At 44.3% G+C, this 25,175-nt stretch overlaps 1 protein-coding gene across 2 annotated transcripts; it reads left to right on the forward strand.

Moving 5' to 3' along the window:
* Positions 1-230: 230 nt before the first annotated feature.
* On the forward strand, positions 231-23,549 carry LOC146342957 (T cell receptor beta chain MC.7.G5-like). 2 transcript variants are annotated; one of them, XM_084806400.1, is made up of 9 exons: positions 231-485; positions 7,842-8,177; positions 8,594-8,620; positions 9,680-9,706; positions 10,282-10,308; positions 13,597-13,623; positions 17,179-17,205; positions 20,625-20,731; positions 22,651-23,549. In XM_084806400.1, exons 1-9 carry the CDS (start codon positions 446-448, stop codon positions 22,660-22,662), a joined length of 630 nt encoding a protein of 209 aa, XP_084662526.1. In that variant the 5' UTR covers positions 231-445; the 3' UTR covers positions 22,663-23,549. The 2 variants fall into 2 exon arrangements, with proteins under 2 accessions (XP_084662526.1, XP_084662525.1); XM_084806399.1 differs by lacking the exon at positions 231-485 and adding an exon at positions 1,062-1,694.
* The last annotated feature ends 1,626 nt before the right edge of the window (positions 23,550-25,175 follow it).

The raw sequence follows: 25,175 nt of genomic DNA on the forward strand, positions 1-25,175 counted from the left end.
TAAATCTAGCATTCCTTTTTGTCCAGGTTAATGAATCTAGACATCATGAGTGTTATCTTGCCATTGAAAGCATAGGTGAGGTTACATGTCCCTTCCCACTTGCTGATTTTCCTTTGCAAAGGGCCTTCCCAGCCCGCCCTGTTAGTACTGCAAGGGGAAATGCTGTGTTGGGGATCCTTTGTTGCCTTCAAATTGGTATCTGGCTCTAAGCTCAGTTTACTAATACACCCAGTTTCACAAGGCAGTGCAGGGCAAGCTGGTGCAGAATTAGTAAATGCAATCAGAGCCGTAAGCAATGTGAAATAGAGGAGGGGCTCAGATCAGATGTGAGAACTGGGGTGACAAATGCAGGATGCTCCCTGTTTCCATGTGTGTAAGGTTGGCTAATATTCCTTAGGCTCTTATTGAGCAGGTTTACCTACAGGGATGTCATACTGTGTTTGCAATGGATTCCTTTGGACAAGGAACACGCGTTACTGTGCTAGGTAAGAAAGATGTGAACAGCGGGCATAAATCTGCAGGAGACAGGGCTATTAGAGAGAGAGAGAGAGATTGAGAGAGAGAGAGAGAGAGAGAGAAAGGCAAAAATGCACATTTCTGTGCAACTGCTGCAAACCCTGGGTGGTGAACTATTCATCGGTGGGTGTCATCTACAGATAACAAAGGAAGAAAGAATCAGAAAAATGTAGTCTGCTCTTTGGATGAGAGATTAGGCACTGGAATATTAAGGGGAAATGAGGATTAAATGAAACCACTTGGTGTGATTTTTGCATCATATTGTCTAGTGTCCTGAGAGCCAGTGTGGTGTAGTGGTGAGAGTGTTGGACAGGAAGCTGGGAGATGTGAGTTCTAGTCCCCACTCAGCCATGAAAGCTCAGTGGGTGACTTTGGGCCAGTCGCAGACTCTCAGCCCAACCTACCTCACAGGGTTGTTGTTGTGAGTATAAAATGGAGAGGAGGAGGATCATGTAAGCTGCCTTGGGTTCTTTGCAAGAGGAAAAAGGTGGGATATAAATTCAATAATTAATTTAATTAAGATTCTAGTCAGAAAGCAAAAAGTATTTGAGGATATGGGACCTTTAAATGAAAGCCTCCGTATAGGTAACTAGTCCTTCAGGATGAAAGGTTCTAGGCATGACATTCTTGTTTTGTGGGTGTTCGGAGGATTTCAGGCTTTGGGGGTTTGGCTGGGGGAGCATTCAATGATATGAATCCCTCACCCGGTACATCCCAGATGCAGGTTGACCACCACACTGAAAACTAGATCTTTGCAGATAGGGAAGGGCATTGGATCAGAGCTGTGCCACTGTCACCCCTAAAATGGATGACCGGCAAGTCCCACAGGCTCAGTCAGCCATTGCTTCATGATTCTCCAGTCCAACCTCTGGGATAGCGAAACTGGAGAGGGGCCATGGTGGCACCCGTCAAGTGTCCAGATTTGGCCTTGCAGCCTCCATCTGCTTCTCCGTTCTAGCTTTGTAGGATATAACTCAGATTTCCAAAACCTCTTCAAGCAAAACCCAGGCTGACTGCAATAGGGATATAGTCTTGAGTGTGAAGTTACATGGTAAAGTTACAGATCTATAGTTTGCAGCCCAGATTAGAAGGAGAAGGATTCTCATATTGCCTTGTACCTCTGTGCTATTCAGATGAAGGATGGCACTTTGGATCTGGAACCAAAGTCACTGTCTTAGGTAGGATCTTCACTTGATTTGGGGGATCGGGGGACACATTTGCATGCTTATTTTAAGATATCTTTGATTGGGGAGTGGCAGGGTATAAGATTTTGAATTTATAGTAATGCTTTGTGTCTCATTTCAAGTCCCACTGAATAATCATACATTTGCGATGTGCAAATTAGCAAAATGCGAACTCACTGAACTTCTTCAAATTACCTCTCAAAGCTCGTTCTGATTCTAGTCTGCATGAGATCGCGAGTTTTGTTTTTCTTTTTGCATGAAAATACATGCACACTTCTGTGGGTGTTTTTCAAAATGTACTCATAAATTGTACCCAGCTTTGAAATGTATCCATTCTTCTCCCATTGATTAACACATGTTAGTGCACATTTTTTTCAAAAGTATGCCCGTTTCCATGCGTATTTTTCAAACGTTTGCATGTTGTTGAATGCATTTTTTTGGTCCGCAAATGTCAATGCAAGCTCAGAAATATATGGACCTTGAATGTAGATTGTGTCAAAGTCTGTGTTCAGTCTGTAAGGTGTGAACGGGGCAAATCCTGATAAAAAACAAACTGAAAGGAATTTCTCATGCATCCCTATCATACGTAGGATTAAGCTGTAAGGCTGGAGATTGAATTTAAGGGTCCCCCCACCACAAGCATTGGAGGTAGTTTGGAAGTGGAAGCACTGGTAGTAATGTGTACACTCACAACCAATTTTCTAGTTAATTTTTATTGTTTCAAATACCTGCAAATTCTGTTTTACCAGAAGCAACTATGGGAGGAAAGAAAGGTGTGTATATAGATTGCCGCTTAAAATTGTTTTTGTAATTGACTACTAGGCATTAATGCTGTATTTCCAACTCCATACGTAATAATTTGTTAAAAACCAATGTTATTATGTTACAGTTGCAAGAAAAAGAAAACAGAAAACCAACTCCTGGATGTCCTACTACTTTGTCCCCACTGATATCAAGAATGCTAATATTAAAAAGCCCAAGATATTATTGAAGGGGACCATGTTGGAACTCATCTTTGTGTGAGAGGAAATATTTCAAGGAATGGGTTTGTTTCTTGAAGAATTCTCTGTTTGTCTGTTTGTTTCCATAGCCACAGAAATTTGTGTGTGTGTAGTGTAGTGTAGTGTGTGAATTCTGGAAGAAATAAACCCATTCCTTGGAATATTTCATCTTGCACAAAGATGAGTTCCATCATGATCCCCTTCAATAATATATTCTTCTTCTTACTATTAGAAAATTAGTCTGTATTTGTAGAAATGTGAGAATCAGCAAAACTAGAGCTTGCAAAGTTCTTTCAATCCCATCTCAAAGGTCATTCTGACCCAAGTCTGTATGAGATTGTGAGCTTTGCTTTTTGTTTTTATTTGACATGAAAATCCATGCATATTTTTGTACTGATTTTTCAAATGTACACATCAGTTGCATGCTTCTTTGAAATGCACACATTCTTCTCCCATTGATTAAAGTGTATTTCTATGCATTTTAGAAAAGTATACATTTTTCAGTTGCATTTTTCTAATGCACGCATGCTGTCAACTACATTTTTGTGGGTCTGTGAATCACACTGCAAGCTAGGAAAAGTATGAGACTTCAACCACGGATTGCATCTGAATACCATGTTCATTCCAGGCAGTGCTAACTGGGTAAATCCTGATCAAAAATGAACTGAAACAAATTTCTCATACCCTATTTATATGTCAATCCATATTTATAATGTTATATTTTAGTCCACATGGGCATACATATATATATATATATATATATATATATATATATATACACACACACACAGAGAAAATAAGACACGAAGGTATTTTGTGCAAATAAGTTGTCAGGAGTACATGGCGAGCAACAGGTTTCATCATCTATTAACTTTGCAAAATATGGATGGTCGACCCTTTCTTGATATCAATGGGTACTGAGTTAATAGGATATCCAGGAGGGTTTTTGCAACCATAAAATAGTTTTAGGATACAGTTACATTGTTTAAGGCACAATCCTATGCATGTTTAGAAAGATAAAAAAAGTCCTACAACTCTCAGCTTTCCCCCAGCTCGCTGGGGAATGATGGAACTGGTAGGATTTTTTTGCATACAATTGTACCCTTAATGAATTATTACATATGGAGTTGGAAACACAGCACTAATGCCTAGCAGTCAATAACAGTCTTTAAAGCCGCTGTCCTATGCACATCCACATAGGAGTAACTTCCACAGAAGTAAATGGGACTTAATTCTGAGTAAACATGCATAAGATTGAGCTGCACATTTACTACACAGTAATTTTGGGATTTGGAATGGTCATGATATCAGTAATAACTCAATGCATTAATTTCTAGAAAAACAAAACAAACAAACAACTTGGCCTCCATTCCTCCACTCACCAATAATACTTTCGTTTGCTCTTTGCTCTCTCCAGAAGCAACAAAGAAGGCTGGAGAGCCCATAGTTTAATGGCAGATATAGAGACAGACCCATCCGTGGCATACTAGTTTAAACCCTGCTGTCAACAATTAAAAGGATTTTGGGTAGCTGGGATCTAGAGGAGAGACAGCAAGTCAGATTACCGACAGTGGGCAAGATGGACCAATAAACACCCCCCCCCCTGCATATTTTCCTCAAGTGTATATTTTTGGAACAAGAAGTATGAGTGAAATACATTTGTCTGCCTACAAGTCAACTACAGTATGGGCAAACTCCATCCATTCTATATGTTGACCTCGGATGCATGATTAAACAAGCCACTATGGTTTAAATAAGCTATGGTGGCTTGTTTTAATCCCCGGAGCATACCACCTTGTGTCTGGCACCATTAGCCTAATTACCTGCTTGGACGCAGCTTGTCGTATCTTCTGAACCTGGATGGCCTGGCTTAATGGAGGCAATAACAACCTTCCAATAAACCATGGGCTGTTGTAGGATTATTGGAGGGTTGTTTCTCCCCTCAAACAAGTCATGCAGAGTGGGTTCAGATGACATGACAAGCCACACCCCGGAGGGTAATTAGGGAAATGGTGCCCAGCACATGCTGGGAATTAAAACATGACACTTGTGACTTACGGAAGCCCATGTGGCTTGTTTTAATTCTTGGTGCATCCTGGGCATCATTTTTCTGATTATCCACCAAAGTGGCTTGTTTGATCATGCAAACTGGCCCATAAAGTCACAGCAAGATATGGAAGTACTAGTTCCCCTCTGCTCAACACTGGTTAGGCCTCATGTACCGTGTCCAGTTACCGTGTCCAGTTCCGTGTCCAGTTCTGGGCACTGCATTTTAAGAAGGATGCAGACAAACTGGAGAGGCTTCAGAGGAGGGCAACAAAGATGATCAGGGGACTGGAAACAAACCCCTATGAAGAGAGACTGAAAGAATGGGGCATGTTTAGCCTTGAGAAGAGAAGACTGAGGGGAACTGTGATAGCGCTCTTCAAGTACTTGAAAGGCTGTCACAGACAGGAAAGCCAGGATCTCTTCTTGATCATCCCAGAGTGCAGGTCACTGAATCATGGGCTCAAGTGACAGGAAGCCAGATTCCGGCTGGACATCCAGAAAAACATCCTGACTGTTAGAGCAATACAACAATGGTACCAACTACCTAGGGAGGTGGTGGGCTCTCCCACACTGGAGGCATTCAAGACGAGGCTGGACAGCCATCTGTCAGGGATGCTCTGACTTGGATTCCTGCATTGAGCAGGGGGTTGGACTCGATGGCCTTGTAGGCCCCTTCCAACCCTACTATTCTATGATTCTATGAATACATACAAACAATGAACAAAAATTATAAACTCCACAACAGCAGAATGAAAGCTAAGAAGCCCCTTCAATAGGGGCTATGTACAAGCCCTGTCTCTGTATTCCTACAGTAATCATGTACACTGAAGGAGTATAAGAGCCATGTCACACACTATGGAGCTGGCTTGTCACCAATGTACATTTGACAGGAGGCTGAAGGTAATCCCAGCTCCCTGAACACTGTCCTCTATGATATATTGCTTGCAAACACACAAGCCCTTCTTCTGAACTTTTCAGGCCCTGGAGAGGCTCCCCTCAGTGCCCTTCAGCTACAACTGTCCTTCCCTGTGCCAGATTTGGGGCACATGCCCCTGGGACCAGCCCAAGTGACATCCCTGGCCAACATGCAAGTAGGGATGTCAGAGAAATCTGCAACGGAACCAAATGAGTTCAGATTTTCATGAATCTAACCAGCGGCTTCCACAGCAGACTGGCTTTCCCCCTGTCGGTTGGATTCCACAGATTTGAGGACCATTTTTCGAACCTTCCTAAATTTTGTGCAAATGTAATCATTAAAAAAATATGTATTAAAAAAAAAAACAGCCAAAAATGCACATTTCCCCCTTAGGCTAAAGCATGACAATGTACATCTGGGGGGAATTTGCACATTTTCGCTGACATCCCTATGATTTCTCTGACATTTCTAGAACTTGCATAGGGATGTACGAAAGTCACTTATCTTTTCGCGGATGTGATTCATGATGAGGGGGGAGGTGCTCTATCCCTCCCCCTGGAATCCTTGACGGGGAGGGAGGCGATCCGGTCCTACCCACCGGAATCCTGCCTGGCCGGCTCCGCTCCGCGGCGGCTCCATGGAGCAGCCAGCCAGGGCCGTCCGCAGCCGGAGTTCCTGCCGCGGACGGGCTGCTGCAGAGGCAAATGGCGGCCGCCATAGCGGCTGCCATTTGCATCCAGCCAGGCTGCCGTGATAGGCTATGTAAGTATTTACGTAGCCTATCAGGGCAGGCCAAAAAAAACGCGTACGCAAATGGCGGTAGCTACGGCGGACACCATTTGTGTTCCCTATTTTTCGCCATTTTATCTTACGTAAATATTTACATAGGCTATTACGACGGAAAAAAGGGGAACGCAAATAGTGTAGTGGGTGCTATTTGCGTTCCTTTTTTTCCCGCCATAATAGCATATGTAAATATTTACGTAGGCTAAAAAGGTGGAAAAAAAGGAGTGCAAATGGTGCCCACTATGCTATTTGTGTTCCCCTTTTTTTCGCCGTAATAGCCTACGTAAATATTTACATAGGCTAAAACGGCTAAAAATAGGGAACGCAAATGGCGGCCGCCGTAGCCACCACCATTTGCATATGCTGTTTTTTTTTGCTTGCTGTGATAGGTTACATAAATATTTATGTAGCCTATTACAGCTGCAAGGACACAAATGGTGGCCGGCCAGGAGACCAGCTGCCGCCACTGGAGCCACTGCCGCCACCGCATCCGCCCCAGGTACGTTCCATCCTGGGGGAATTCCATGGGGGGGGGGCAGGAGGCCATTCTGCCACAGATACTGGAGGGCCAGATTCTAAAGAATCTGGCCTCACTGGAATCCGTGGCAGAATTCTCTGCCATCCCTACACTTGCACATGTCTCCTGCCAGGGGAGGGGACTGAAGAACTGGTGAGTGTTGGGAGTGGGCAGGAAAGCTTTTGATTCTGATGGGCCCTGCCTGGGCCCTGTATGAATGTTAGTTTCATTCATACATTACATTTAGAAGAACACGTAAAAAAATCTTAGGGTGGAAATTTAGAAAATATGGTGTGAAAACTGCCCTTAGGAAGGCTTTTAAAGTTCAAAGTGATTTCTAGTGCTGACAAATGCATTTGCTAGGCATGAAAGCATAAACACACACAGAGAATAGAACCCCATTCGGACGGCATTACTTTTAACTAATATGTGCAAAGGAGAGCAGGATTAAGCCTGCTGTCCCTGCTCCCAAGCTCCATGTTCTCATCAGCCCTTCTGTTCACAGCCTATGTGTTTTGTGGACAAAGGAATGACCACTGCACAGAGGACAGGAGCGGGGGCATTGGGTGGAATCCTGCTCGCCGCTCTGCATGTTGATTCTCCACAGAAGTTACACCATCTTTAAGGCTGATTCACATGCACACACATTGCCTGGTCTCTCATTGCTCAGCATTTGATGATTGGCTGTTGAATATGTGAACTCCATTAAGAAGTGCTGTGTTTCAGGTGACCATGAGGAAAAAGAAAGGTCTGTAATGGTCCATTCAGATATGCAGATTACCACTTCATGTGGCGAATTGACATGTGCAGGCCAACCCCTAACTCGAGGAGGCATGTCAACTCTGTATGCCATGTGTCACTTTCTCTTCCAGAAAGAGGACATGTTTCCAGCCCCCCAAGATTGGTGGTATTTTCTCCATCCACTCAGGAGCTCCAGCAAAAGCAGAAGGCCACAATTGTATGTTTGGTCACCAATTTCTTCCCAGATTATATCAAACTTCAGTGGTCTGTGAATGGGAAAGTCAGAACACAGGGCGTAAAGACAGAGGACCCCAAATATGAAACTACAAAGAAGAAATACTCGCTGTTCAGCCGTTTACGAATCACCAGTCAAGAGTGGTTGAATTCAGATAATAACTTCAAGTGCAGCGTCGAGTTCCATGATGAGACTGGAAAATCAGCCTATGAGGGTACCGCAAATTGTGTAGGTGAGTGAAAAAGCAGGAAAGCTATTTGCAGGGCTGAGGGGACTCCATGCCAAGTTCTTAATAACGTAAGCTGTGGTATGTGTTTGTACATGAATATCAACAATTTTTACTCAAGTTACACCAATTCTACACCACAAAGCAGCATATATATTATTCAAATGGAGCCAATGATTTATCTTATTTTCCATAAATCATTTTACTCTGACTAGGTATGCATAGCAGTTATGAACGATGCAAGTAATGTGAACCTCCCCCCCACACACACACACACACCTCCTGCAACCCATCAATGGAAACATTATTCAGCAATTCCTCTGGCTCCTTGGATTTCACTTGGTATTGCCTGCGTACTTTCAAGCATACTTGGCTCCCACCTCAATAATAGGCAATGTGCTTTCTCTCCCTTCTGATTTCAGGTTGTGATGGCAGGGATATTCCAGAAGGTAAGAGAAGATCACTGTGCTCTTTCCCAGTCTATATCCCATTGAAATAAACATATCCCTGGATATTTCTTCAATAGCCCTTAAACACACTCACACAAAGTGAGTGGGTCAAAGCTAGAGTGAGCCATGGCTGTGACCTGTGAGACAGAAGATAGGATGTGACATGCATAGGTTCACATTCATTGCAACTGGCAATTAGCAGAACCCCTTGGTTCTACTCCAGAAAGTTTGGACCAGCTGGTCTATATGCCTAGAGCGGGGAAACTCTTTTGGCATGGGGGCTACATGCCAGAGGTGGTTAGCCCTGACAAAAAGTGAATGGGTCAAAGCTAAAGTGCATGGGGCCAGCCCACACATTCTTTCTCATACACATACAAACACCCATGCCTTCATACGCATCTACACATGACATAACACAGACACATATCCATTTTCACACATAACCATTCATTCACACACACACACACATTAACACACACCTTATCACACATAAGACACATTCATAGCACACAGCGTCCCTCTATCACACACACACACACACACACACACACATTCTGATACATAAGACACACACACATTCATACACACACCATCTCTCTGTCTCACACACACACACACACACACACATTCTGATACATAAGACACACACCCATTCATACACACACCATCACCCACTCATATACAAGAACACCTGCTGTCTGTGCACATTCTCTCTCTCTCTCTCTCTCTCTCTCTCTCTCTCCCTCTCTCTCTCTCTCTCTCTCTCTCTCTCTCACACACACACACACACACACACACTGCAATTAGGCTTGGAAAGAGCCTTCCACTGATTCCAGTGGAAAGCATTTTTCAGCCCTGATTGCAACATAGGAAGGTTATATCTGGTGGTGGGCAGCGGGGAAGGTGCCCCCTTTCTTTCATAGCTGAAACCCCTATATTTCCCATCTCCACGGGGCAATCCCTCTTTGCTGGAGGAGGCTGAGGAAGGGAGGGGAGGATGCAGGCTGATGCATTAGGCTTCTAAATAGCTAATCTGCATTATTTTCCTTCTGCTTTCAGAATGTGATGAAAGTAATGTTACACAAGGTAAGCCAAAATTATCCTGCTCTTTCCAAGTTTATGTTTCATTGAAATAAGCATGTGCCTGGATACTTTTCCAATAGCCATTAGACCTTGGACTTCAGTCAACACTGAAGGCCACCCCCCTCTCTCTCTCCCTCTCTCTCTCCTACACATACAAACACACATGCCTTCATATGCATCTGCACGTCCATTTTCACACATAACACATAGCCATTCATTCACACACACCCATTCTGATGCATTTAACACATAGACTCATTCATACACACAAATACTCATACACACACAATCACTCATACCCAAATGCACATTTTGTGCTCATGGATGCGTGCACGTGCACGCACGCACACACACACACAGACTTACAATTAGGCTTTTGGTGGGGGTTTATAGGGAGGGGAGGTGACAGCTACTACTTTTCTCCACAGCTGGGACCCCCTCAATTACACACACAGACACAAACACACAAACACACATCTCCTAATTTCGGGGTGGGGGGGGCAAGGGATGAAGAGGATGAGGGTGGCTTGTTTAGGTTCTTAAATAACTAATCTGCATTCTTTCCCTTCTGCTTTCAGAACCTGATGGCAGGGACATTACAAAAGGTAAGCCAAAATCGTCCTGCCCTTTCTGAGTTTATATTCCACTGAAATAAACACAGGCCTGGATACTTCTTCAATAGCCCTAACACTGAACATGCTCATGATGAAGTCCTGAGGAGTTCAGTGCATTCACCTCCCTGGTAAATATGTTTAGGATTGCGAATTACCTGTACCTGCCTGTGACCTGTATCACATAGGAGGATACATGGGTAGGCTTGATTTTGCTGAGATTGGGAACTAGTGGGATCCCTTAGTTCTGCTCCAGGAATTTTTGATACAGCTGGTCCATGATGGACCCAATTAAGGCAGAAGTGGGGAATTACTTTTGGCTTGAGGGCTGCATGCCAGAGGTGAGTACCTAAGTGAGTAGCAAGTGAGCTGATCGCAGCTACAGTGGGTGGGACACTCCACACACACTCTTGTTCTCTTTCTCATACATGTACAAATCCACATGCTTTTGTACACATCTACATGCAACTAGGGATGATTTTGGAGTGATGAACACAAAAGATAAAATACTAAGAGCATAAAAAGATTAAACCACCACATTTCAATTACGTTTGTTGAAGAACACAATGCCAATTAAAACCATAACTGGTCAGATGAGGAATGCCTCTTGGAAGAGTGCTGTTTTCAAGAGGTGCCAGAAACCATGGAGCAGAGCCGGCCGGGGAGGATTCTGGGGCGGGGAAGGATTCCGGGGAGGGAGGGACGGATCACCTCCCCTTCCACAGACCCCAGCACACTGGACCGGATCGCCTCCCCCTTCCCTTGGACTCCAGTGGACAGAAGTAAGTGGGGTTCCATACACCCCTAGAAAAGGGAGAATGAACTTAACCCTAGGTGAATTATGTAGAAGACAGTATAAGATATAATGCACTATGTCTTTGATTTGGCCTAAGCCACAGAAATGATCTTTTGCAGGCTTTTTAGAAAATCTGCCAGCCAGGTATTCAGTGGGCATCAGTTGGTGTATGTGTGTGTGTGTGTGTGTATTTAAAGTTAATATTCTGCACCATGATTACTCCAATTCTGCACCAAGAAGCAACATATATAAATGATACAAACTGAGCCAATTAATAAGATTGATCTTGTTTTCCATAATTTATTCCAATCAGGCTAGTTACACATAGGTGTTATAAGTGATACAGGGAATTCTTTAATGAGCTTCTTCCATGTATTAAAAATGTGGTTGTTCAGGCCAGGCTTTTGGGGTGGGTTAGGGTAATTTTAGAAATATAATGTTTTAATGTAAAATCTTAGTGTTTTAAAACTGTTTGTATTGATGTACATCGCCCAGAGAGGCTGGATGACTGGCCAGATGGGCGATTAAGGAATGTAATAAATAAATAAATATTCATGCCCACCCACCACCCACCACCCACTCAATAGAAATCTTATTCACCAATTGCTCCTACTTCTGGGATTTCATCAGGCCTTCCCTGCATATTTTCAACATATCCTCTAATCCTTAAAGCAGGAGCAGGGGACCTCTTGTGGCCTCAGGACCACATGACAGAGGTGGGACCCCCCCACACACACACACAGTTGGTCAAAGCTAAAGTGGGTGGGGGCAGCCCCCCTCCTCCACCCACACATGGGATGTCTTCCACTGGGAGATCTGTGTCAGGGTGGAAACTGAGCTGATAGATCCCCAAAGCAGTTCTGATTCTGAGGAGGATCAGTAATCCATTGGAGAGGAGCCAGCTCATCCCTCACAGGCACAGCAGCTGGCAGAGATTCCTCCTGCCGGCATTCCTGAGATAGATAGTGACCCTGGCAGTGAGAGAGTGGGGAATGGGGTTTTGCTGGATGCTCGGCACAGACGCAGTGAGCAACGAGCGATGGAGGGCACGGAAAGGAGGTGTAGTGCCCGTTTGGCGTGCAAGCAACGGTCGCGTCCCGTGGACCCAAGGGAAAGAGGGAGGATTTCTCCCTAGCCCATAAGTTCAGGGCCTTCAAGTGATTCCCCTTCAAATGGGGACCAACTGCCTACCTGGAGCATAGGCTACTCTGTTGTTCATTGCTTAGTCGCTGGTGATAGCATTCTGAAACAGTCATTAAGTTGTTAAAGGATTAAAGCCTTAAAAATAATCTTTTCTTCTGTGTCTTGAGTTGGCTATTGGAGTGTACTGAAAGAGGCCAGTAGGGCGCTCCTGACAATCTGGTTCTTTTTTGGCTCAGCAGAGTTCTGCAGTGTGTATGACTCCCTTTGTGTCTATGAGCAGTGCTGCGGGCTGTTCCCCAAACTCTGGGAACTTTTTTGCACATTTTTTTCCCTAGAAGGTTGTGCAATTTGTGCAAATTTTGGAGCAATTTCTGCAAATTATGGTGGAATGTGTGCAAATTACTCAAATTTGGTTGTAATTTGCATAATTTGCACACACGTGGCTGTGACTTGAGCAAATTCAGTTGCAATTTGCACAAATTGCTCAGAAATTCATGCAAATTGTAGAACCTCCCCCCCCACCCCCAGAATGCACAAAATTCCCAGAAAATCTGCAAATTGCCTCAATTCACTGCTGATCACGTTGGGTCCTGCAGCAGAAACTAAAATGAAGTCCAGGGGACTGAGCTTAAGAAAACTCATCAAACTCCACCCCCAAACAAATTTCTCCAACATCCCTAACACACACACCTTCATATACATCTGCACATGATGCACACATCCATTTTCACACATGACACATAACCATTCATTCAAACACATACACACACACCTTCTCACACAAAAGAGACATACATACACACACAACCATTCTCAAATATAACACATTCATAAAAAACAGTCTTAAAAATGATGAACAATATAATATAACAACATATAATACAATTAATATAATATGTGTAATAAAATATATTGTAATTATTATAATTAATATAATATAACAATATAAGAACAATATAATATACAAATGTTCACACTCATTCTGACACATAATACACACTCATTCAGACACACACAATCACTCATGCAGAAATACATGTGGTTTGCACATGCATGGAGACATGCACACACAGAGAGACATACCCCTACAATTTGGCTTGACAAACACAGACACACTTTTTCAAGCCTGATTGAAGCATAGAAAGTCAATCTGGCAAGGGAACATAGATAATGGAGGGGTAGGTATCCACTTTCCTTCACACCTGACACCCCCTAAATTCACCACCACCATCACCACCAAATGGCAATACCTAACTACATGGGGAGGGGTGGTGAAGAAGGATGTGGGCTGGTTGGTTAGCCTCCTAAATAGCTAATCTGCATTCTCTCCTGTCTGCTTTCAGAATATAATGGCACTGATATTGCAAAAGGTAAGCCAAAATCACCCTGCTCTTTCCAGTTTTATATTCCATTGAAATAAGCATGTGCCTGGATACTTCTTCAATAGCCCTAACAGTAAACATGCTCAGAATGAAGTCCTATGGAGATCAATGCCTTCAACTACCTGGTAAATATATTTAGGAGTGCCGATTATCTGTACATGGCTGTGACCACATCACAGAAGGTAGGAGGTTACATGGATAGCTTTGATCTCACTGACACTGGGGATTGGTGGAACCCTTTGGTTCTGCTCTAGAAAATTTGGCACAGCTGGTCCATGGTAGGCCCCATTAACTACTGAACTAGTGGGGAACCACTTTTGGTCTGAGGGTAACATGCCAGAGGTGGGTAGACCCCACAAAAACTGAGCGGATCAAAGCTTAAGTGTGTGGCGTCACCCCGCACACTCTCCCATAGACACACAAACACACATGCCTTTATATATTTATACATGCTGTATATATTTATATGTGCTTTATACATACTGTGCCAAATACTATGATTTTTCCATTTTTGGCTTTTGTGGGGAGTAATGAAAACTCTGGTGAAAGAGGCTGGGAAGGTGACAATTTCAAATAATTTTCTCCTTGGGTAGGAGGACAGGATTTCTGCTTACCTTTTTAAGTGTAGAAAATGGTTGAGGAATCTTCTTCCTATTTTTTTTAAAAAAAAAACCTTTAAAAACACCCCCACACACATGCTTGCAGCAGCCCAGGGTCCATTATAAAGAGCCTTCTCTGGTCCAGCAGCTCCTTCTGAAACCCCATGAGACCACATGACCTCACCCTCTCTCCTATTGGCATTCAAGAAGTGCCCCCGGGCTGCAGAACCCTCTCTCCAAAGCAAGAATAAGCAGGGCTTTGGGGGTTTTAGAACAATTCTGTTCTTCCTTACAGCAACACCGACTTCTTTGCAGAGAGGCTTTCTGCAGAGAGACATTCGGGAACTCATGCCAGGCTGCAAACCTCTCTGCAAAAAGCTCTGTCCTGCAAGCAAGATAAGAGTTTTTCTAAAGCTCCAAAAGTCCCCTGTGTCCTTGCTTGCAGCAGCCTAGGGATGTACGAAAGTCACTTACCTTTGATGAAATTTGCTTCGCGGTGGGGGGGAGGTGCTCCGTCCCTCCCCCTGAAATTCTGGCCGAGGGGGGAGGCATCCCATCCCTCCCCCCCGAAATTCTGGCCGGGGGGGAGGTGCCCTGTCCCTCCCCCCTGAAATTCTGGCCAGGGGAGAGGCGCCCCGTCCCTCCCCCTGAGAATCCCGGCCGGCCGGGAACACAAATGGCGGTGGCCGTAGCCTATCATGGTATTTTCTGGAAATCTAGCCGTGATAGGCTACGTAAATCTTTACGTAGCCTATCACTTTTTTTTTTTTTTACTGGAAATGGCGGCAGCTGCAGCTAGGGTTGGTGGAGAATTTCTCCCCGAAACTTCGGGGGGCCAAGCGCCAACGTGTTCAGCCCCCCGAACAAGTTTCAGGGAGAAATTCTCTGCACCCCCCTGCCCCACTCACCCCCCCCAGGACGGGACTTACCTTTGGCGAATGTCCCTCCCAGTGGCGGGTCTGGCCGGCGGTTCGGCAGGTGTTCGGCGGGGAATGGCCGCCGCCATTCCAATCAAAGAAAAAAAAAACAAAAACGCCCCCATGATAGGCTACGTGACGATTAACGTAGCCTATCACGGTTAGATTTGCAAAGTCAGCCGTGATAGGCTACGTAAATCGTCACGTAGCCTATCACGGGTGACTTTAAAAAAAAAAGCGCGTACGGATAATGGCGGCCCCCATAGGGAGCCGCCATTCCCGTTCCTTATTTGGTCGCTGTAGTCTACGTAAAGATTTACGTAGACTACGGCGAAAATAAGGGCAACGCTGACTTTGCAGATCTAGCCGTGATAGGCTACGTTAATTGTCACGTAGCCTATCATGGGGGCGGGTTTTTTTTTAAAAAAAACTTCTTAGTTCGCGGCCGGGCGAGGCGAGGCGCGTCCTCCCCGGCCTGAATTTCGGCCGGGCGAGGCGGGAAGCCTTCCCCCCGGCCTGAACTTCGCGGGGGGAGCAGCGAAGCGCCTCCCCCCCACCACGAACAAGCTTCGAGGACAGGTAAGTGACTTTCGTCCATCCCTAGCTGCAGCCGGTTGGAAGACCGGCCGCTGCAGCCACCGCCGCCGAACTGCCGCAGAACCGCCGCCGGAGCCGCCGCTGCCAGGGAGATTCGCCAAAGGTAAGTCCCATCCCGGGGGTGGGGGAGGTGGCAGACCATTTCGCCCGAGATTCGTGGTGAAATTCTCTGACATCCTTACCTGGGATTCTTTGCAAAGCAGGTTCTGCAGCCCAGCCGAAGCTCTTCCTGAATGCCCACGAAAGAGAGCGACATCCCGTGGTCTCATGGGTGTTCAAGAAGTGCTGCCAGTTTGGAATAGCCTGTCAGTAAAGATTCTCGTGCTGCTTGCAAGTGCACGGGACTTTTTTAAAGTAAAAAAGAAAAGAAATATACATAGAAAGATGATCCTTCAGCCACCTCCTAAACTTAAAAATGGTATGTGGGAAAACTATCCCCATCTCCAAGGAGAAAATTATTCAACCCCCCCCCCCCCCCCACACACACACACACACTGCCTTCCTGTAGAAAAAAAACAATGTCTCTTTTCCTGGGAGAGAGGAAAAAAAAATAAAATAGGGGGCAGGGTTCGGCATAGCACTACTTCATAGACATCTGCATGTAACACATGCACACATCTATTTTCACTCATAACCATTTATTCACATACGCACACAATCATTCACACACATCTTCTCACACTTTACTAGAGATGGGCGAATCAGAAAAAACTCAAGCTTGCAGACCTTCTACAAATTTCACCTCGAAGCTCGGCCCTACTCAAGTCTGTATCAGATTGTGAGCTTTGTTTTTGATGGGGGGTGGGGGTACAAGAAAATGTGTGTGTATTTTTCCAAATGTACACATCAGTTGTGTGCATCTTTGAAATGATCACTTTCTTCTCCCATTGATTGAAGTGCATCTGTGCAATTTTTTCAAAAATACACATTTTTTCATGTGCATTTTTGAAATGTACACGTGCTGTCGAATGCATTATTTTGGGTGTCTGTAAATCACACTGCAAGCCCGGAAATGTATGGACTTCAACCTCAGATTGTGTCCAAGTCTGTGTTTGGTCTGGAAGGTGTGAACTGGCTGGGTAAATCCTGATCAAAACCAAACTGAAACAATTTTTTTCATATATGCTTACACATAACACACATTCCTATACACACACACACACACACACACACACACAGAGCAATTAGGCCTGAAAAAGCCTTCAGATGGTTCCAACCTGACTGCAGCACAGAAAGTCTAGTGGGGGGGGGCTCAAATGAAGGGGAGGGAAACTTAACCCCTTTCCTTCACAGCTGAGACTCCCCCTAAATTGCCCACTGCAATTTGGCAATCCTAATTGTTGGGGGGGGGGGAGGAAGGGGGGAGGATGTGGTCTAGTTGGTGGGGGCTCCTAAATAACTAATCTGCATTATTTCCCTTCTGCTTTCAGAATATGAGGATAGTGACATTGTAAACGGTAAGTCAAAGTCTCATGCTCTTTCCAAGTTTATATTTCATTGAAATAAGCACGTGCCTGGATACTTCTCCAATAGCTCTAACAGTAAACATACTCAAAAATGAAGTATTGAACTGTGGAGTACAACGCCTTCAAATCCCTGGTAAATATGTTTAGAAGTGCAGATTATCTGTACATGTCTGTGACCAGTGCATGCCTCAGAAGACAGGAGATTACCAGGACTCGGTTTGTGTTCATTGAGACTGGGAATTAGCAGGACCCTTTCCTGGTTCTGCCCCATGAAGTTTGGGCACAGCTTTTCCATCTCATTTGTCTACATTCGTGCAGTTGTGGCTAGGAAACATCTACATTTGTATCTATATTTCTTTGCCCACTGACACAGATCTGTTAGTGTAACTATCTCCATAAGTCCAGTTAAAAAATTGTTCTCTGTGTTACTGTAGAGCTGTGCACAAATGGCCTCTCAAAAATTCTCCAGCCTATTTGTGGGCAGAGAAATTAGGGGGGGGGGAATGTCACTGAGGACAGGAAGGCCTGGCGTGCTATGGTCCATGGGGTCACGAAGAGTCGGACACGACTGAACAAAAAAAAAAAATGTCACTGAATTTCTCCTAGGGGAGGAGAAATTCTCCAGCAGTTTCTCACAGAGAGGGCTCACTATTGGCAGGGGTTGTAGCACAGGTTAGTTATTTTTCCCCTAAAGGTTTTTGGTTTATTGCAGTGCTTCTGTAGATGGCAACAGCCTCAACTGGGTTGAGGCTTCCACTTTTCTGAGGCAGAATTTTGAATTTCTTTTGGTGGTATCTTTGAGTTTACCTAATCACTGTGAGGTGGCCGAGGGTGCTGTGTGTGTTTTCTTTCTCTGTTACACATCTCTCCATTGCTCTGCAGCCTCCCAGGCCACCTGCACTTTCTGAACTGAAAAAGCCCCATGGGAGGAATTGCCTCACGATGTCTTCCTCATGATGGCTTTAACTGAAGTGTGGGAAGCCGAGGAGGCTACCGGCTGCCACAGAGATGACTGTATAGTGACAGACAGGACACTCATGCACACTCCTCAGCCACCTCATAAGTAAGGTAAGCACAAGAACCCCAAACCCAACCCAGGAGAATTTCTCCGAAATTTCTCCTCCTTTGAATTTCTTTTGGAAAGCAATTTCTTTTCTATCAAATTGAATGAGAATGGTCAGAAAAAGGTGGGAGAGATTTTAGGCACAGCACTAATATTTGGTCCTGTATGCAGTGGTACACGTATGTAATTTTAGACCCTGGACTTAATCGTATTGTGGGCTCTCTCTTTAGCCGGCCATGCGTGTTCCTTCCGTTGTGAAGCACAGAACGAATATTTCACACTCCCCTTCCATTCATGCTTTAAAACGGCTTCTCCATTTCGGCTGTGTTAGAACAACTACAGAAGTGTTTCCATACCTGATTGAAAGAAACATTCTGAGTATGTGCACTTTTGCATTTTAAACTCACTTAAATTATAGCACGATCGTGAACACTGAAATAAGATGGGATTTGCTTTTGCACCTGCCCACTCGGTGGTCATTTCAGGGGCATCCCATCTGTGGGGCCCTGGACTAGCTGCACCACTGTGTGAATGTAATTTTAATGTATAACCAGAAAGCTGCTTTGTGCACTCCAAATCAGGATATAAACTGGTGCAACACAATGGGCAAATGCACACTGCCGTCCCGCACTATTCATCACTTTTCTTGTGTTAAAGCTCATCGAGCTTTATCTGAATGACTAAGAGTTTCTGCCTATATGCATCTACAGGTGGCTTCCATAAAAGGAAAAAAAAAAAAAGGTGGTGGGTGGGAGAAGCTGATGCCTCTGAGTCAGGCAGCTTGAAGGACCGAGCAAAGGGCTGGATGTGCCTGATCTCGTTTGATCTCAGAAGCTAAGCAGGGTCAGCCCTGGTTAGTACTTGGATGGGGGAGGGAGACTGCCTGGGAATCAGGCTTCCTGCATTGAGCAGGGGGTTACTCGATCTCGATGGTCTTGTAGGCCCCTTCCAACCCTATGGTTCTATGAGTCTATGACCCTAGACTGTGAAAATATGTTCTGCCTTATCTCCTTTAAGTACCCTGTTGTGCTCACAGTCGTACTAGCTAAAGGAGGATCCAGCCCCAGCATCACTTAAACACGATGAAAGGGTTATAGCAATCTTCTTTCTTTCTTTTTTTAAATGTATTCTGAGCTAGGAGGAACCATGGGTGAGCAGAATTTGGGGCGCTGTCATTTGTAGCAAGGGGAACACCAGCCGCCCTTGATTTACTTTTACCAGACATTTTCCCGTTCTGAAACTAAGCTGACTGTTTTTAAATGGAAACTGCCATGTCACAAATCCCATGTCAAAGTAGATGATGTTCCCTCTCCCAATAGCTTTCCCCTGCATGTGTTTTCCAGGCAGGTTTGCAATGGCAAACATGTGCTTCAACGCTGGAAGACAGCAGTGGGTGGGGGTTGAGCGGTTTGCACTGGGCCAATTTGGAACAGAAAAACAGCCAGCAGAGAAATAACCCCTCCCCACCTGAAGCACCTCAGCTGCTCATATATCCCTCCAGAAATGCCCTGCCCCCATGTCTGGCTTGCATGGCCATGGGAGGGGGCTGTTGCACAGACGTGGCAGGCTGCCATTCGTGGAACCCCACGGTGCCACTGGGGATGGGAGGGGCCGGAGAGGCCTTTTACACTCAGTGCCCCTCTCAATCGCCTCTCGCTGGGCATGTCCCTTAGATAAATCTGGTCTAATTCTTGCTCAGTCTAGGTCACATTTCAGATGGCGGCTAGGACGGGCAAAGGAGAATGAGCTTAGGGATAGTGAGCATTCAGAGGCACCTTATGGTGACAGGTGACGCCTGAGGCCTCCGGAACGGGTTTTGCGGCTCGGCGGGGGGATAAGGGTTGCCTGGGAGACTGACTCACCTCACTCACCCAGGAGCTTTGCGGCCCGGGAGGGGGTGACAGGGAAAGGTCTACCTCCCCCCTAAGGGGCAGTCCGGATGGGCGGCAATGATGACACGCCACCCCTCAGGCTGGGTATGTTTTCGCCCATGAAAGTGCCAGCTAGCCACTGGTACAGTCAGTGCCTGTCCTAGGTTTCCCCTTTGCAGATATTTCAATAAATGTGGCCCAATTTTAATCCAAGCACTTGTCCGTCTCTTTATTACCACCCCATATCTGCCCGCAACAGCCTTTTCCTCTTCAAGATGGGCTGTTTGACTACAGATACACATGTTTGTGTGTGTCGTGTCGTGTGGCCCTCATAGACACAATTCTCAAGTGGGGTGGATTTGTGCCACAGGAGGGTTTGCGTGTACCCACTGGCCCCATGCTGGTTACAGCCTTCCAAAAGTGCTTCTTACCCTATGATCATTTGTATTTCTTTCTTTCCTGCCCTTGATATTTAGAGAAATATCTCACAGACGGCAATCTTGGAAAGTTCCTGTACATTCTTCTCATTTTTAAGAGTACCTTGTATGGGGCATTTGTGATGGGCTTGAAGCTAAGAAAAAAGGTAATGTACAGTATTAATTCTTTATACCCTAGGCCCACTGATTTCTTATGAAAATACAATTTATGAAAAATTCTGCCATGAATAAGCATTCCAATCTACTGTTTATCTTTTACTTAGTGTTAGTTAGGGCCATCTAGACAAGATGGAGACCCATGACCAGCTTCCTTATCTCTTTACATTTTTCAAATAGCAGGCACAGGGAGTCCTAATCCAGACTGGGACCATGGTGCAGAGGTAGGGTGCTTTAACCTCAACTATCTATACAATTAACAGGACCATTTTTTAAAACAACAACAAATTTGCAATCAAGAGGGCAACCTTGGAATCTTTTTAAAGTTGAGGGATAACTACCGTGTATTAAGTGATCCTGAGTATACACCTTTGCTGAAAATGAAAGAAGTGCTTGGTTGAAGTGATCAGGCCAGCCATCTTTGCAAGAATCCCAGCATCCAGCAGTCACTATGTGGTCCACTAGAAGGGAATTGTTCAGTGATCCAAGGTCTACCTTTTTCCTCATCCCTGATATACAGGCATGTGTGTTTAACAGTCCATCGGGGAAGAAAACAATAAAGTACCATTGAATTGGAGATTTCTGATCTAATATGTGCTCTGGGTTTGGTTTTTGCCAAGTTCTTAAGGAGTCATACAAAATCATGTCTGAAACTGTGCAGGCCAAGATGGGGGACTGCTTAACAATTATACTGTAGGAGAGAAATGTGGCGAGTAAACAAACAAATTGTTTTAGAACAAGATTTTACAAGGGATGTGCAAATCAGCAAAACTCAGGTTTGCCAAAGCTCATTCTGACTGGATGAGGGCCAATAAACTGAGACTCAGTCCAGACAAGACAGTGGTACTGTTAGTGGGTGGTTCATCTGCCCAGCTAGGTGATGTTCAACCTGTTCTTGGACCCAAAATGTCACTTGAGACACAGGTGGACTCAGTGACACAGAACACCTTTTATAAGCTTAGGCTGATATACCAACTACATCTTTATCTGGACAGGGTTAGCCTACCTACAGTTATCCATGCTCTGATAACCTCTTGTCTGGATTACTCCAATGCGTTACACCGGGGGCTGCCTTTGAAAATGGTCTGGTAACTTCAGCTGGTCCAAAGCAAGGCAGCAAGAGTGTTAATGGGGGCTGGCAATGAGATCACATTACATCAGTACTTTCCCAGCTGCACTGGCTGCCAGTCCATGTCTGGGCCTGATTCAAAGGGCTGGTATTAACATCCAAAGCCCTAATTGGCTTGGGGCCAGATTATCTGAAGGATCACTTCCTCCCATATTTACCTGCCTGGACCCTAAGATCATTTTCAGGGGACCTTCTCTGGGAGCCCCTGCCAAAGGAAGTGAGGTGGGTGGCTACTAGGAAGAGGGCCTTTTCTCCTGTGGCACCCCAGCTGTGGAATGAGCTCCCTAGAGAGGTTCTTCTGGCACCTAGGTTGTACTCCTTTCAGCACCAGGTGAAGATCTTTTTATTTTCCCAGCATGTTAGCACTAGTCTAATGTATTTTAATATTTTAACTTCTGTAACCTGCCCAGAGAGCTTTGGCTATGGGTCAGTATAAAAATGTCAGTAATCATCACCACCACCATCATCTTTTTAACCCTGCTGTTTTAAATCTGCATTTTAAATCTCTATGCTGCTGCTAAGTTTTGTTCTGGTTGTACTTTTATATTGTAATTTTGAGCTTTCTTATATTATATTGTTTTATGTTGTACTCTGTGGCTTTAGTTTTTGTGAACCAGCCAGAGAGCTTTGGCTATTGGGAGGTACAGAAATGACATAAATAAAATAAAAACTTGCCCCTAGGTCTTAAAAAAAGTATCTTTTTTACTTTTGTGTCTAGTGTTAAGGTAAGGCATTTAGCCCAGGTCTAACTATCTATTCTGTTCTATTTCTGGTTTCCAGCCAGTGCCATAGAAGCATTTTTCCTGGGGATATCTCATCTGATTTGAGTGAATTCCAGGAAGAGAACGAGGAAGATGTATACTCCTACCCTCAAAAGTTCAAAGTAGCATGTTGGATCACTCTTCAAACTTAAAAAAAAAAAAAAGTTGCTTTGTCAGTAATATCTTCTTGATACTCTTAACTGCTGTGTTTTAGGATAACCACAGAACATTTTTATGATGCTTTCCTGTGTTTCTTTTCAGTTTTGTCATGTTTGCTTGGTAGTAGGTATGCTTAGAATTGCAGCCTTACAGTGCAGCCCTACACATCTCTTCTCAGAAGTAACCCCCATTGAGTTAAATGGGGCTTACTCCCAGGTAACTGGGCATAGGATTCCAGACTTAAAGTACCATAATTATCAAGGGTAGGGATGTGCAGCAGAACCTTATGGATACTTACTCTGAAGTATATCCTATTGAATTCAGTGGGGCTCACTCCCAATATGTATGCATAGGTTTGCAGCCTTACAAATGTGTTTAATTTTTCCATTGAAATCAGTGGACTTTTAAGTGCTTAACTTTTACTGTAACACTTATTCACTTCTCTGCTATGCCTTTTTCAGTAAAATTACAGAACATTTTTGCTGAGCTTCCTGTGTTTCATTGTATACATACATTATTATGTGTCACACAGTAGTTCAGATCAAAGATAATACAATGTTGCAGCTAGCTTTTATGAGGTAAATGCCTTTCTCCAGAAAGGGGGCTGAGGGTTTTCCTGTTGCTGCTTGCTAACACAGAGAACCAGTTTCTAGTCTAATGTGGATCTATTACTTTTTAACTAAAGGCAAGACTAGCATTATGGCATCATAAACTCAAGACTGTGGGGTGACTAGGTGGAAATAAATGCAAACTCCCTCTACCCATTGGCGTTGTGTAAAAGTGGAGCATTCTCACCCCTGAATTCTCTCTGTGTGTGTTCAGCTCTTCGGGGTATAAGCCCTTGCACTTTCATTATTATTACAATTGCTTTTATACTTGCACCTTGCAAATACTTAGTCACTCGAGAGACTAATGTTTACATCATTAAAACAATAGTTAAAAATCTGAAATCCACAGCACAACTAAGCCACACCAACAAGTTCAACCACATTAGGTAACATCTGATGTTAGTCCTACTTAGAGTAGACCCATTGAAATGAAGGGGACTGAAGTTAGTCACAACTAATTTATGTCACATTACTTTCAATGGCTCTACTCTAAATAAAACTAATATTGGATACTACTCACTAAAAACAAACACAACAAAAATGTGCCTTCCTATGAAGGAAGGTTATCTGTCTGTCTGTCTGTCTCTCTATCTATACATACATACATACATACATGCATACAAACATACATATTTTACATTCCTGAAGTTGCAAGCCTGGAACACTTCCCTTGAATGGGAGTTCCAAAGAGGAGGGAGCCAGCACAAGGAAGAGCCAGCCATTCTCATTTCCCTTTCCACAAGTGAGGTAGGATCAAGTAGAGTCTCCTCCAGTTTTAATGCACTTGAGAGAATGTACATGAGGAGGAACTTTTTCAGATACCTTGTCCATGTTTGCATTTGGTCATCCTACTACAGTGCTATATACATTATGGTGCATGCACAGTGAGATATTAGACAGGAGTGTCAATTCTGAACATGGGACGTTTCCCTTTTCAATACCTCATGTGTTAAGAATGTGAATGTTCATCATCACGGAAGACGTGGATACCAAATCACAGCTTCTTCTTTTCCAGTAACTCGGGCTGACCTGTGTCCAGGCTGTACCACTCCAGTTAGCAGATGATGGAGACTCTGACAATTGAATCCTCCTCTTCAGTGAAAACAAAACAAAACAAAGCATTCCCTGCGTTGTGGAATGGCACATTGAGCCGAAGGCTATGTTACTATTCTTCTCCCTTGCAAGCTTATTTTCTTTTTGTTGGCAATCTTTTGTATGGAGGAGCATTATTTTACAGCTAGTCTGCAATACTATTTAGAATTCCACTCTATTTGGTAGAAGAGATGCAATTGTCTTTTTCTTTTTTTTTTGTATTTTAACTGCATTTGACAGCTAATCATGGATACTCTGCTTGACGTTTCCTTAAATAATCGATAACTGTCAGTGCCAAGAAGTCCAAAATGCTCGAAATCTGAGGTCAAGTGTCACATTCAAAATACGTATTGTGACTCGAATTCGGAATGTCACACTGAAAATGTGGGGCGAGACTGGGAAACAGGCCATGTCTTGTATACCTTGCAAATGTTCACTTCAACTCTTAGTGCAACTCAATTCTCTTTAGAATCCATCACCAGCAATGGTTGTGGGTCAAGGACATTTTGAAAGGACATGCTGAAAATGTGAAGCCACACCACCAGTCAACTTTAGTACCCTCCCTTTGAGAAAAGGAGCACGGAGGGCCTTTGGGGCACAACAGGATGTGGCTTGACATTTGGTTTCTCAACGGTCGCTTTCGAACAGTGGTTACCACAGTATATGTTTCATTCCAGTGTGGAGC

Source organism: Heloderma suspectum, chromosome 6 (genome assembly GCF_057233095.1).
Source record: "Heloderma suspectum isolate Gila_16-S chromosome 6, 16-S_ref, whole genome shotgun sequence".
Lineage (NCBI taxonomy): Eukaryota > Metazoa > Chordata > Lepidosauria > Squamata > Helodermatidae > Heloderma > Heloderma suspectum.